This window comes from Protopterus annectens, chromosome 10.part0, assembly GCF_019279795.1.
Source record: "Protopterus annectens isolate FY-2018-M chromosome 10.part0, PAN1.0, whole genome shotgun sequence".
Taxonomy (NCBI): domain Eukaryota; kingdom Metazoa; phylum Chordata; order Ceratodontiformes; family Protopteridae; genus Protopterus; species Protopterus annectens.
The window spans coordinates 1,218,572,595-1,218,587,418 of NC_056744.1; the positions used below are offsets into that span (position 1 = coordinate 1,218,572,595).

The window sequence follows — 14,824 nt, forward strand, 5'->3', positions numbered from 1 at the left end:
CTCATGAGGCATCAGCAGAGATCTGTCTGCACTAGTGGAATGTGGGACTACTCGTGAGTAATCTGCTACCCAGCTGGCCTTCCCTGATATGTGTACTGTTAACAGAAAGTGATCCAAATTTAATGCCTGTTGTCATACTCTCCCAGCTCCCTGCAGAGAGGAAAGGACTTGACTCCTTCCTGCTTATTGATATATCACAGTATGGACATGTCCAACTGCATAGTTATCACTTCTGAAGGCAAAAGGTTCTGAACTTCCTGTAACACTTGGAGTACTATCCTTATCTACAAGTTGTTGATTTGATTGATTCCAAACTCCTTGGACCATCCTCCCCTTGAAATACCACCCACCCTAAAAAGGTCACTGTTGCTGGTGGAGTGGGTGTCACAAATCGTATTTTTGTGTGAAGCTGGTGAAGCAGACTCCTGCAAGTCTGAGTTAAACATATTATGCATGAAGGGTAGTCTGTTGTGACTACTGTACTGAAAGCATCCACTAAAGTATTCTTGGGTGAAACATGGTGTACTTGGGGATGGAAGCACCTGAGACCCACAGACTTGAGAAGTGTAACTTATGCATTTACCATAACATGGGATCCTTTTCATCCAAGAGTCCAACACAACTGTTTGGTGCAGAGCCACCCATCATATTCAATCCAGCCATTAGCTAGTGTTCCAGTGCATCAAGGTCCTTCAAACATTCCCCAAATCCTCTGGGCACTTCTCCCTTTATATAGAGTTTGCTGCCTAGTGACCAAAATACTAGGAGAAACTGTAAAAGTGACTTATAAGCTTATGCTGGGAAAGTTGCAATTTGGAGGGGGGATGGAAGGAGGGATGTAGTATCGGATAGACTTTGATGAAAAGGATCAAACATTATGATAAGTACATACCTTCCTTATGTTATTTCATCAGTCCATCTGATCTGACTGTTGGGACAGAATACCAAGTTACCTGATATTTTGGGTGAAATCATGACAGGACATCATTCAGAACCGAAGCTTCAAATGAGGCTGTTGTTCAGAAATGATGTCCAATTTATTGTGTTTGAAAAAGGTGTGTATGGTTGACCATTGCTACTGCTGCTCTTATGTCATCTATGGATGAATTCTTTAAAAAAGGCAGTGGAAGTTGCCATAACCTCGCATAATGAGCCTTTGGTTTTGAATGTAACAATTTACTGTTGTTAAGAGTAGAAAAAATAAACATCACAGCCATCTGGACAGTGTTTGGAGATGTTTGTGTCCAGTCTGTTAAATGCAAAGGAAATGCACAACTGTGTGCCCTTTTTGAAAGTTTCTCTAGGATGTCTGTGGACATCCAGGGTGTGCAACAGACACTCACCCTTGTTAGAATGATTAGGAATGAGCAACAGAAAGTTTATGGACTGGTAAAGGTTACACTCTCATGTCACCTTAGTAACAAAAGTTGGACTGGTTCTTTAAGGTAACTGCGTTTGTGAAAAATGAGATATGGGGTAGTGGAAGACAATGCATGCGGTTCTGAAATTCTTCTAAATGAGGTGACAGTGGTCAAAAAACAGAATTTTTCACGATAAAAACTTTAGGTCTGCAGAAGAAACTGATTTAAATGGTGGCTTCCTGGACTGAGTTTTGGTCACATGGAGGAGTAGGGCCCTTAGCTGCTGGATAAGGATGAACTACTCCTCTGAGAAAGGCACTGCATAATTTGAAGAGGTCTGGGTTGAGTTTTGGTATCCAGGGTGAAAATATGAAATAGAAGCTAATTGCAATTCAATGGCATAGTAGCTGGATCTTGTGTCATACATGGTGGAGAAGAAACTGTACTTCATCTGCAATGGAAGTGGAATACAGATCCAAACCTTGACTGAAAGACCTTTCCATTTACTTTTGTCAGTCTTTTGAGTAGATTGCTTCTGATAAACATATAAAATATGAACAACTTTCTCTAAACAAACAGTACTGTACGGCCATTACTGTAACTGAAGAAACCATGTGGTTAGCTTGAAATTGAGGAGGTCCAGATGAGACTGTCAAGATGGGTGTGAAAGATCTGGTTTTGAATCTATGAGTCACTGGGACTTCTTCAAATGAGGCTTGAGCAGGGGAAAACAGATATTCTGGGCTAATACGGAGCAATGAGAAATATCTCTAATTTGCAGCTAGATGCTTCCTGTAGGAATTTTGATACCAGGAGAAGAGGAGAAAAGTTGTAAAGAAGACTGGAAGGCCACTGAAAGACTAGAGCATCTCTTGGTGACTCCCTTTTGGGGAAAATTAGGGCAAAGCACCTTCTCTGCACTTGGTGGGAGAGGCAAACAAGTTGTAGCAAGCTGCCACCTGTGACCGAAAATCTTTTTCAACCACTGCCAGACTGAGGGACCACTTATGTGGCATTATTAGTGACCTGATGAGCTTGTCAGCTTTATCAGCCGACTTTCCCTGGTATGTGCATTGCCACTAGAAAGGAACCTGAATATAAGGTCCACTGTCATACTCATATAGTCTCCCTGTACAGAACACAGGCCTTGGTTCTTCCCTGCTTGATAATGTAACACAACACTAATATGTTGACTCAATGTAGAGCTATCAGTTCTGGAGGTAACAGGTACTGAACTTTCTGCAGCTCTAGGACTATTCTGATCTCCAGAATGTTGATGTAAACACAGGCCTCTGACTGTTCACAAACTCCTCCCCTTGAATGCCACTCAACCCAAAGGAGAAGCATCCATGGTTACTACTGTACACAGACAGGGTGTTACAAAAGGTCTTCTTATGTGAACTACTAGGGAGGTCACCCACCACTTTAGATAATCCCTGCACTGCATGAAGGACAGTATGTTACTTGAGACCACTGAGTGAACAGCTTCCAGTGAAGGATTCTCGTGTAATCTGGCATATTCAACCAAGATTATGGATGCTGCCCTGAGACCCACATCTACTATGATCAACCAGGCTGACAGGGACTGATGATGGTACAAAGTCTGAACTGAGAAGTGGATGGACCTTCTGGACTGCCTTCACTTTGCCTTCAAACATGACAAAATTACTGACATGGTAACCATTCTGAGGGAAGTCTTTTACATATTGGTTTAAGAGATCTAAAAGTAGTTTGAAGTCCTTACTCTTTTTCAGGGCTAAGAACCATGAATAGATTCTGGATACTTTCTGGTCTGGTGGGACCTCCCGAATAATCCTTTACTGAAGGAGGATGGACACTTCTTGAGTGGTGAGACATCTGGTAATGGTGGTTTGTATCTGGTGCTTCTTGTGTAAATGGATATGATTTTTGCACCCAGTTGTCCTGTATGATGCTCAACCATGTAAGCAGGGTGGAGAGATAAATGCCTCCCAATTGCTGCCAGAGATAGGGAGTTAAGCAAGCATTCATGGCTGCTGATTTTGTATCCCTGAAAAGACTACTCTGTACCCTGGGCCCTTCAGACCTCTCCTTCCACAGGGTTAGCATCCATTAAAGGGACCTCATCTGCCACAGCCATCCCTAAGAAGGGATCAAAGGATTAATGTTGGAATTTCTAAAAGTAAAGGGATCTGGAACTCTTCTGATTTCTGTTATAGGATATCTGAGGGTTAGCAAATTCAACTCCCATGGCAGACAGCGCCTTTCCATGCTGTTAGCATCTTATTAGCTTTTATTTTATCATAGGACCAAAACGTCTAGATCTGTCAAAGGTGGCATGGATAAAGGATGCCTTGAAGTTGTCTACAGAATCATTCAGATAGAGCAATACATGTTGCCTGTGGGTTATGCCAGTGCTTGCCACCCTTGCTGCTCCATTGGCTGTCTTTTGAAACAGATGCATGAAGACATTTGTTACATTAAACATTATAGTCGGGTGCCCTGCAATTATTTAGTAGACTCCGGTGTGATGGGCTATCTTAAGGTATCCTCTGTTTGTTTAGATAGGTCCCCTTGAAAGCAACATAGGTAGGTGTTTTAAGTAATTTTAATGCACTCAGAGCAAAAGTGCCTGATGTGTAGGTGTGATTTCCAATTGTGTGAATCACCCTGGATTCTTTACTTGGGGGATGGACAAATAAACTCATCAGTTAATTTCTTTTTGGTGGCTGCAGCAACAATACAATCAACCAGAGGACCTTTCATCCAATACAGCCTGCTTTTAGGAAGACAGAAAACCTGTATCTAGTTTGCAGGATATCACATTAACAGTATTGGTTCCTGCCATACCCGCCTGGCAACCAAATGTATGAGACTATCTCTGCAGGTGGGACCACCCAAGTAGTAGAGAGTACAGAGCTGAAGAACACTCGCTCATCCTGACAGGGCAGTTCTGATGGCTAAGATCCTCTCTGTCTCATCAATTCTAGGACTTCGCCAAGTCAGTGTCTGATGTGAGCAACTCCAAAGGGGAGTCAGCGTGTTTCCTTTTACACGATTTCTTCCTGGAGATCAACTGTCTGACAGTAGTTGAAGTCTCCAGAAGACTCAGCAGGAACTTGTGATTCCCCAAAGCTTACTACTCTGCTTTGTCACTGGGAATCATGATGAATGGGCTGAAGTATGGACAGAACGATATCACAGGGTGGAGCTGGTACCGACAGAAGTCCTGTCTTTAGCCTATGTGGGGAGGCTATCATTCTCTCTCTCTCTCTCCACTGCAGCAAAGATGGATTCAGAATCGATTGGCAATGAAGAACCACCCACTGGAACCGCCTCCTCTCCCGCTGAAACAGAAGGGAGTAGTGCTGAATAAAGGAGCCTCAACACCATGGATCCAGAAGGCCTCAAGACAGAGACTGGAACCGACAGCTATAACACCAAGGACTTGGACAGAGAGAATGGTTCAAACCTTGTCAGACAGGAAGGTACCTATGTCTCAATGTGAAGCACTCGGGTCCATGACCTATTTGACACCAATGGTGTTAACACCTAATGAAGCTGATTCGACAGGATCAAGTTGATAAGACAATGCTGGGGCCCACTAGCACAGATACTGGAAATGGGGAAGGAACTGAAAGAGGTGAAGGGAGGGGTCAACCCAGTCTGCCCTAGAAACAGAGGCTGATGGGATGATACCCAATGCACACATCATGGGCTCCCAATCTGCTTTGGTTGTGTTTTGAAAAAACACACAAAGCTTAAATTAATAGTAGATGGTGTTCTAGATATCATAAACATCACAATTCCTGTTCCAATGAATGTCTGCAAAAAAGGTTTGGAAGGAGATTTATCCATGATCACTATAATCACCAGAACAGGAGACTTGTACATGTCAGTGCCACTGACAGAGAATACTCTCTTCTTGATGCCTTTGAGGGTGAAGGAGGAGAACCTGCCTCATCAGCTTTATTTATTTATTCAATTTATTTCCTTCTTCTCTTACTTGTCTGCAGTATCTGCTAGTAGTAATCCTTTAATAATCAAGTTGTTCCCCGTCAGCTAAGAACAGAGGTCCAAAACCCTCACAAATTGAAAAATTCACATTTAAATGCTCCAGCTCCAAACAAACCACACAAAATTATGTCCATTTTGGGGAGGGATTTTATGTCAGCACTTGCTGCACATTTTAAATGTCTTGTATACCTCTAAACAGAATTCAACCAAAACCTAGAGAGAGGAATTCAGAGAAAAATAAAGAAAACTCTATTACTTTTTTTAACACAGAGAAGATACTAGGCTTACTGCTCATGCTCCAAGAAGTTGTTGAGGGAATAAAACAGGAAGTTGAGATATATCTGCAATTATATTTGTAGAGAAAGTAAATATAGTATGTATAAAATTTAGCACACACTGAAATCAGCACAAGGAGAAAAAATAATAATTAGAAATTGAAGGAGCACTGAGCACTTAGCTCTTAGCTGTCGACTGATCATTCACAATGGTGGCAAATGAGATCTGAAGGGAGAGATCATAGGGGACTACAGGAAAGATTTTGAAAAGGCTTGAAACAGTGTAGTCCATGCTAATGGCCAGATCAGAATCAAACAAGCAGCTTGGTACTCAATAATCAGATTGGATGGAATAATGAAACATGATTCACTAGTTTGCCTGAGGTGTGGCCTTTGGTATTTAAGAAGAAACTTGAGCACCTGGTCAAAACATGCAGATACTGGGGGGGGGGGCATACCAAGCCCCCAGTAAAAGACATCCCAAGAAGCACAATGAAGATCTAAGCGCTATGAGGCAAAATACTAACTGCTGCACCACAGTGAGTTAGAGATATAGCATTTCAAAAGTTTCTTGACAAATGCATACAATTTTGGAAAATCATCTGCAAGTGATTTCAACACCACTCAATGAGACATGGAAAGTGGAAAGCACTCCTCCTGGAAAATAAAAGGTGCATTTCATGCAAAATGCCTGACTTGGGTGCTGGGGATAGTGTAGGTGCAAACTGTGTGATTCTAAGGGGTGATAAAAAAGCAGATCAAGTGTGACATGGTTATTTTTCTTCCTGTAACTAAAACAGTCCTACAAATGTTACTGCCAAGTCCTTTTTCTGTGAGTAACTTTAGGATTTACTCATGGATAAAAAGAGCGCTAATCACTGTTAAGCTTTTGTTTGACTTGCCTTGTACACTGTAAAAAATATGTTTTCTATACCAATAAAAACAGTATCATATACTGCAGCTAATCAGGGAGATTAAGTGTGATGAATAGTTTTATAATAGAAAATACCAAGCTAAACACCAGAATTGAAACTGATGACAAAACATTCTGACTGGCAGTTTTTCAGTACTACAGTATTGCTTTTAAATATGACAGTCCCAAAAATCAGTGTTAAAATCCATCTTTAAAAGTTGAAAACAATGCATATACATTCCTAAAGCTGTCAGATTACACCAGTGATTTCCAATTAATAAATGGCAATTACATCATTTTAAATGTGCAAAACATACTGTAATTCTACAGTTACGATACTGGAGCATTTTTTAAATGCCAAAAGTTCCATTTTACAGAGAAAACTCAAGTCACTTTTCAGTTCTCTCAATGTCAGCCCATTTATGAAAAGCACTGTAAATATTCCCCCAAAGGCAATACTAAGGCAGCAATTCTGTCTTAGACTTGTGGCAGACTTAATATATTCAAACCCAACTCTTCTTTGTCATGGTACATCTCTATGCTGCCAACAATCCCAGCACTATACTTGCCTTATTACCTACATCTGATGCACATCACTGTTTGTACAGCAACAAGATCTGGGTGCTTTATCTCTCAGTGGATTCACATAGTGGTACACACAGTCTTGCCATATAAAATTTACATTAAATGATAAATTAGTTTTCTTTTTTAATTGAAGCCCTTAAAACTAGTTTGATCTGGGTAATTCTGGGTTTTACAAGGAAGCAATGCCCCATGACGTACAATATGTTTTTCTAAGCTTTCAAGAATAGCAACAGTAATTTTCTGAACATCTGGATCAGTCTGTGGACTATCTCGAATGCTATGTAGCCTCTGCATGCCACCTTCTTCAATCAGCATGCTGCAGTACCTTGAAGCTGAAAAACAAAACAAAGCCTTTTAAATATTACTGTCAGATAATTTTGTAGCAATGTAACAATCTGATATCTAATTCTACTGCTTCTGGTGATAAAGTTAAACTATATTTAAGGCCAAATATAACCAACAAGGGTTTTCAGCATCTTCAGGTACACAATGTCAAAGCCAAACAACACATAATCCTACAGCACAATGGTGCAATAGATTTTTACTAATTTCCAGTGAATGCTATTCATATCTTGGGTGCCTTCTACCTTTTAGATGCTTCTTCCTACCAGTCCTCTGCTGCTTCTCCTAATTACCTATTGCAACCCTCCTCCTACTTTCATTTTCACACAATAATGTTCTGCAATTTAAATGTATGATTGCCTATATCGTAACTGATAATTCAATAAAGATATTTCTTGATTAAAAAAATAATGTTCTGGGAGCTATTCTCTCATAACAGACTGCTACTGGCACCCATCCTCGATCCCCAAGTCTCTTCACCTTGATCAGCATAGCCCCACAGCTATCCTGTCCTAGCCCTCTGTGCACTTTACTATCTCAGTGGAAGTTGAAGAGGATTACAGCATCTCTAAGGCTGTACACCAGGTTTATTTTTTAATGCAGGGAGTGTGGAAAGTGGATGGGTAAACAGACTCTAATCCAGTACAAAGCATGTAGCGATGTCTCATGTATTTTATTTTTTTTTGTTACTTAGAGTAGAACACTGATCCAAATGGACCAGTTCCAAATTCAGACCATGAAAGAGAATACAGGCAAGGGAATATAATAAAATATAACAAAATACCGGTATAAAAAAAGATGAAATCTTCATATACAAACATAATTACATTTAGGCATTGCATCACATTTACAGCTGTATGGCGTCTGTTCCAAACACTTGTGCACTCCTCTCAAAGTTCTCAACTATCACGGATTTTACGTCAAAATTTTTGCTGTTTCTCTTATAACGTGTGATGTTCTGACAATTCACTACAGATTACATCAAGTAAATAACACAAGACATTAGCTTTCTAGAATTGTTAATCATCATAAAATGCACACTTATGCAAATCTTATTACTTTGTATACTTACTAAGGCAGCTGGAATAGTATTTAAAAAAGTGCCCTTGATTATGGTGCTCTATCCCTTATTTTTGATCCAAGAGGTTGAGAGTTATGCCCCTCCCTACTGCTGATCTTATTCGGCTGGCACCACTTTACAGTTTCCATTGGAATATCCAGCTACAGTAATAACTCACACCATCTTCCTGAAAAGGAGATCTAGTAATGGTCACTTGAGTCTTCTTATGCCCAAACTGTACGTCATTCCCATTTCCTGACCCATCTAAAAGTACCTTGCCTAAGCTTCCTAGTGTAGTACTGCCACACCTTCTGCAACCAAATTTGACACTGGACAGAAACCTGGTCTCTTTACTCCAGTTCCACAACCTTACATGTGTGATTTAAAAAAAAAAAGTCTTACAGTTTTGCAGACAGGAATAAGGCAATGAAGTAACAATGTTCATCCTGTTGTCCTGTGTTTGATTCCCTCAGTTTTCATCTGCACACTGCATGATGTGTGACTCTGAGCAAGCCACTTTATTGTACAGTACTCCCAGTTCTTCCTTGAAAAACTGGCACTTGAGTCTAGTGGGTCTACTCAGTTAACAAATTAATAAAAAGAAATTCAAAGAGAAACAGAGAGGGAATAACCATTCCAAATCTACCTAAAACAGCATGCCACATCTAAGATTAATTAAAGCTCCTTCTGTTTGATGGCTTAAACTGGATCCTATTAAATTTGTTTTATTTATGTAGAAAGCTCAATTTGAATACCATACACCACTGTATTATCACTGGGAGAAACTACCACAATGATGCTCAAGTCACTTCAGTGTTCTTATTTATATCACTTCCCCCAACATGAGCGTATTCTGGAAAACAGGGTACTCACCACCATAAAACAAAAAATAAAAAGTTATGTCTTACTATAACTTGGCATCTGTGCTGTCTATCTTCATTTCTTCTCGTGACTGGGTACCAGATCCGATCCTCTGATCTGACTCAGCCACATTTTCCAGACTTCGATCAGACTCTCACACTCCTCCCTCTTAACAATAATGCACTACACCCACCCCTACACCTCAGACAGAGTTTGCTGATTCAACAAACATCAGAAACCAGGACAGAAAGAAAGGTAAGTGAGGCTCAGACATAGGACCCAAGAGTCCTGCAATCTTCCATAGATCCTCTTGAAGAATAAGGCAGGGGGATGGCTGGGTGGGAAGGTGAGGAGGAATGAAGATGGACAATAGAGATGACAAGTTATGGTAAGACATAACTTTATAATCTGATGTTGTCCTCTTCATTCCTCCTCAAATTTGGGTCAGATTCCCCAGCTACGTGATTCCTATGTGGCCCTCATAGAAGGATGTGCCAGAGTACAGTCGAGCCAAAGGAAGTCCTGCTCCTAGACACAATATCCAATTTGTAGTGCACAACAAAGGTGTGGTTGTTTGATCAGGTGGCTGCCACACAAATATCATCGATGGAAATCTTGGATGAAAAGGCAGAAAAGGTAGCCATAGATCTAGAAGAATGCGCTCCTGGAGGTCGAGGCAGTTTTAAGCCTCTCTGAGAATAAATGAAGGTGATAGTGATCCATTTGGCTAGTGTGATTTTAGACACCACTCGGCCTAGCTTGTTAGCACAGAAGACTATAAACAATTGGTCTGAGTTCCAGTGCTGCTTTGTTCTATGCAAATAAAAATGCAGTTTTCTATGAACATCAAGGAGATGTACAATATACTCTCTTTTGTTGGCAAACTTAGGAAAAAAATACCTGTAACTGAATGGATTGGTTAATACTGTTTTCCATGTCTACTTTAGGGATAAAAGTGGGACTGGTATGTAGTGAAACCCTGTCTTTCTGAAAGATTATGTACAGAGATCTGAAAGATGATGCCTGTAGTTCAGAAATTCTCTTTGCTACAGTAATGGCTACTAAAAAGATAATCTTTCATGACAAAAACTTCAAGTCATTAATAGCTGCTGGCTAACGGTCCTTGAGTCAAACTCTGCAGTACAACAGTGAGGTCCTGTGGTGGGGAAGGATTATTAGTGGGTGGTCTCAGCAAAAAAAATACTCTTCATAAATGCTTTGCAGAATCTAAAAGTAGACAAGGAGCAAAGTTGGTTTAATGTATGAAAAAAAGAAGTTATGTACTCACCATTACATTCCATCTGAGTAGTTCTACTTCATTTGTCTTCAACCTGTGAGATACCGGATCCGTATCAGATCCAAGCAGGCAGTTTCACTAGCATAGTACGGTTGTTTACACTTGCCATAAATGTAGATGTTTGAGTGTATTCACTGTTGCAGTCATCACATTTGGGTTATCTGCTTGCAGTAGCCCTCAGTCGGCCTGATTATCAAAGTCTTGGGTCCTGCGTCGGTTGCTGTCTCATCTTCTGTGACGTCAGGGGTATAAAACATGCAGCAGACGCCATTACATCAGTTTTTCTTGCCCCAGATGTCAGGTGCCCCCTTAATGGGAAACAAATATATATATATTCAAGGTTATACCGCCAACAAAAAAGCAAATACACCAAAAAGCTTTTAAGCATAGTAAAGGAGAATAGAGGTATAGCCAAAAGAAGTCAGGGAGCTGGAGGGAGGGTAACCAGGACTGCAACAGTGAATACACTTGAACATCTACACTTATGGTAAGTGTACACAACTGTACTATGTTCTTCATGTTTCACTGTTGCAGTCATCACATTTGGGTAGATTCCCAAAGCTAAGGATGGGAGGAGAAATTCAGATAGCATTAGGACCAGTTATAAGGCCATGCAAGACTGCAGTGGCAAAGCCAGCTCTGGATTTAGAGAAAATTGGCAAATGGTAATGCTTGGTGAAAGTATGTACAGAACTCCAGGTAGCAGCTTCTAGGATGTCTCTGGTAGTGACACCTCTGAGAAAGGCTGTAGAGGTAGATGCAGCCCTGGTTGAATGGGGTCTAATCCCCTGTGGGATAGGATTTCCATGGTGCTTATAGCAGAAATGTATGCAATGGCCTATCCATTGGTTTGCTTTGAAATAGCCTTCCCCTCTGCCCCTGCAGCAAATGCCACCAGCAGTTGTTCAAATTTCCTTTGAGGTTTAGTCCTGTCCAAGTAAAATCTAAGTTGTCTGTGCACATCTAAGGAGTGCAGTATCCGTTCCCCTTTGTTCTGTGGGTTAGAAAAGAAGGTTGGCAAATGAATGGATTGATTAAGAGCCACATTGGATACCACCTTGGGCATGAAAGAGGGATTGGTCCTGAGGGACACCCTGTCCGCATTAAAAATTATGAAAGGCTCCACTGCCATAAGGGCCTGTAATTCAGATACCCTTCTTGCTGAAGTGATTGCTAAAAGGAAAGCTGTTTTCCAAAAAAGGAATTTTAACTCTGCACTTGCAGCTGGCTCAAAAGGAGGAAGAGTGAGTTTTTCCAATACAAATTTAAGGTCCCAGGCTGGAGTTGGGGCTCTCCTGGGTGGTCTTAAGTTTTTGGCCCCTCTGAGGAACTGCTTGAGCAGTGGGTTTGAAAAGAGGGGTGGTTCTGTGTTGTAATGAGCTGAATTGGCTGATGGAGGAAAAGGAAAGGCCCTTGTGAAGCATCTCAGGTAGGTATTGAAGAATCTGAGGTAAAATTGGGCGCTGCTGTGGCCATCCCTTGAGTTTGGTTCCAGGCACAGAATCTTTTCCATTCTTCAGCATAAGATTTTCTAGTACTAGGCCTCCTAGCCTCCAAAATGACATCCAACACTTGTTTACTGAGGGATGGTAACAGAGAGATAAGGTAATTAGCCAGGCTGCCAGGTTCAGGGTTTGAAGCTGGGGGTGCAGAATCTGGCTCTCCTGCTGTGACAGCAGGGTAGGGGTCTGAGGCAGGTGCCATGGGGCTAGCTGTGACACACTGCGCAAGAGGGGGTACCAGTGTTGGCGTGGCCAGTCTGGTGCAATCAGTATCATCCGTTGTTTGTCCTGTTTGATCTTTAGTAATACTTTGGAGAGGAGAGGCAGAGGAGGAAAGCCATAAACTGATAGATTTTTCCAGCTGAAGGCCAGAGCATCCCCTTTCCAAGCTTGTTTGTGGGAGTCCTTGTGCAGAATTTGTCCAATTGGTAGTTCTGGGGGGAGGCAAACAGGTCTATATCTGGGCTCCCCCATTTGTTGATCAACATGTTGAAAGTCTTTGTTTCTAGTTTCCACTCGTGTGGGTCCAAGAGATTTCTGCTTAGTTCGTCTGAAAGTGTATTTAGTTTTCCTGGCAGGAATTGAGCCTGTAGATGCACTTGGTAGCTCAAGGCTGTGTTCCACAGAGCCATGGCTAGTCTGCAGAGGGGGTAAGAATGGGTACCCCCTGCTTGTTTATGTACCACATAACAGTGGTGGTGTCCATCTTTACCATTAATTGTCCTGGAAGAATGTGGTCCTTGAAGGCTGTCAGAGCATTCTGTACAGCTGACATTTCTTTTTGATTGATATGCAGGTGCATTTGACTTGGGTTCCATTTGCCCCAAATGTACTTCTCTACCAGGTGAACCCCCCCCCCCCCATGCATAGTCTGATGTGTCTGTTGTTAGGGTTTGGGCAGTAGGGGGTAGACAGAATAGTAGTCCCTTGTTTTGGTGGCAGCCCTCTGCCCACCAAAGGAATTCTAACCATAGGCAAGGTATGATATGAATCATTGCTTCTAGATCCTGAGAATGTTGACACCATAGGCTTTTTAGAAAACATTGTAGTTTCCTCATACGCAGTCTTGCATATGGAATTAGTAGAATGCACGAGGCTATGAACCCCAAGGGTTGCAGTATTTGCCTTGCAGATAGCAGGGTTTTTGTGGCCACTAGTCTGATGTAAGTTGTCAAATGAATTTGTTTCTCTGGCGTGAGGAAAGCCATCTGGGAAGTTGTGTTCAAGCTTGCTCCCAGGAAAATATTTTGTTGACAGGGTACCAGATGTGATTCCTTTTTGTTTATGATGTACCCCAGACAAGTTGACACCTTTTGTACAAATGCCAGATGATTCAAATGTATGTCCTGGCTTTCTGCCTGAATTAGACAACTGTCCGGGTATGGGTAAATTTGAATATTTCTTTGCCTGCAAAATGCAATGACTAGAGCTAGGCACTTTGTGAATACCCTGGGCGCAGTAGACAAGCCAAAGGGCAGTGCAGAGAACTGATGGTGCATGTAGCCTGCTTTGCAGCGTAGGTATCTTCCGCAAGATTCCCTGATTGGGATGTGCAGGTAGGCTTCCTTTAAATCCAGTGTTGCCAACCAGGCATCATTGCCTAGCATAGGAAGTAACTGGTGAAGAGTAAGCATCTTGAATTTTGGAATCTCCAAAAGGGTGTTTACGATAGAAAGGTCCAGGATAGGATGCCATGAGTTGTCTTTTCTGGGTACCAGGAAAAGTCTTGAGTAGAAACCTTGTCCCTTCCTTTTCCTCTTCTGGTACAGTTTGAATAGCCTTTATGCTTAAGAGAGAGTGTACTTGCTTTTGAGCCTCTGCCCACTGATTTGTGGGTAGATCTGGCCAAACGTTTGGGGTTGGTAATGTGCGGAAGTGAAATCTGTATCCTTGGGAAACTATATTTAAAACCCATTTGTCCTGGGTTATGAGTTCCCAGTTTTTTGCCTGCAGAGCAATCTTTCCCCCTAAAGAAGCAGTCAGTTGAGAAGTGCTTAGAAGTTTTAAAATTAAGTCATTGAGACAGTTTACCATAGGGGAGAATCTTACTACTCCCTGATTTGGAAGTGGGAGCCCCCCCACTACTTAGTCCTGTGCATACCCTGGGACTGAAGCCTGGGTGTTCTGGTTCTGGGTTTGGACTGAGAAGGCCTAGAAGAGGCAGGAAAGGACCACTTCTTAGAGGGCCAATGCCTACTAAATCTTGGAGGCTGTACTTGTAGGAAATCTTTAACAATTTGCATAGATTTAGCTTTTTCCTCCATCTTTTTAAGAACTTCTTCTGCTTTGTTGCCAAACAGGCAGTCCTGATTTAAGCAATTTAGCTTTAACATGATCTGGCAATGACTGCTCCTTAAGCCAAGCATGCCTTCTAAGTACAGACCCAGTGACAGCAGCCCTGCAAGATGCCTCTAGAGAATCAAAACCACATTGCAAAGTATGTTTTCCAACCTGTTCAGCAGAATGCATTAAATCCTGTAAATCCTTGTTTTCAGCACTATCAGGAATCAACATAATTTTCTGTTTAAGCAATCCCATAATATGCTGCTGATACTTTAACATATGAAACTGGCAATTTAAGGCCCTAATGGGCCAAGGTTGCAGAAGTGTATATCTTCTTACCCCATCTATC

General features: G+C 41.6%; 1 protein-coding gene across 1 annotated transcript in view; it reads right to left on the bottom strand.

The window, feature by feature from the left end:
• Positions 1–6,737: 6,737 nt before the first annotated feature.
• ZYG11B (zyg-11 family member B, cell cycle regulator) overlaps positions 6,738–14,824 on the bottom strand; it is a gene marked incomplete in the record, with an annotated part of 797,045 nt that continues 788,958 nt past the window's right edge. The window contains 1 exon segment of the mRNA XM_044085958.1: positions 6,738–7,462. Coding sequence (XP_043941893.1) covers positions 7,254–7,462 — 209 coding nt within the window.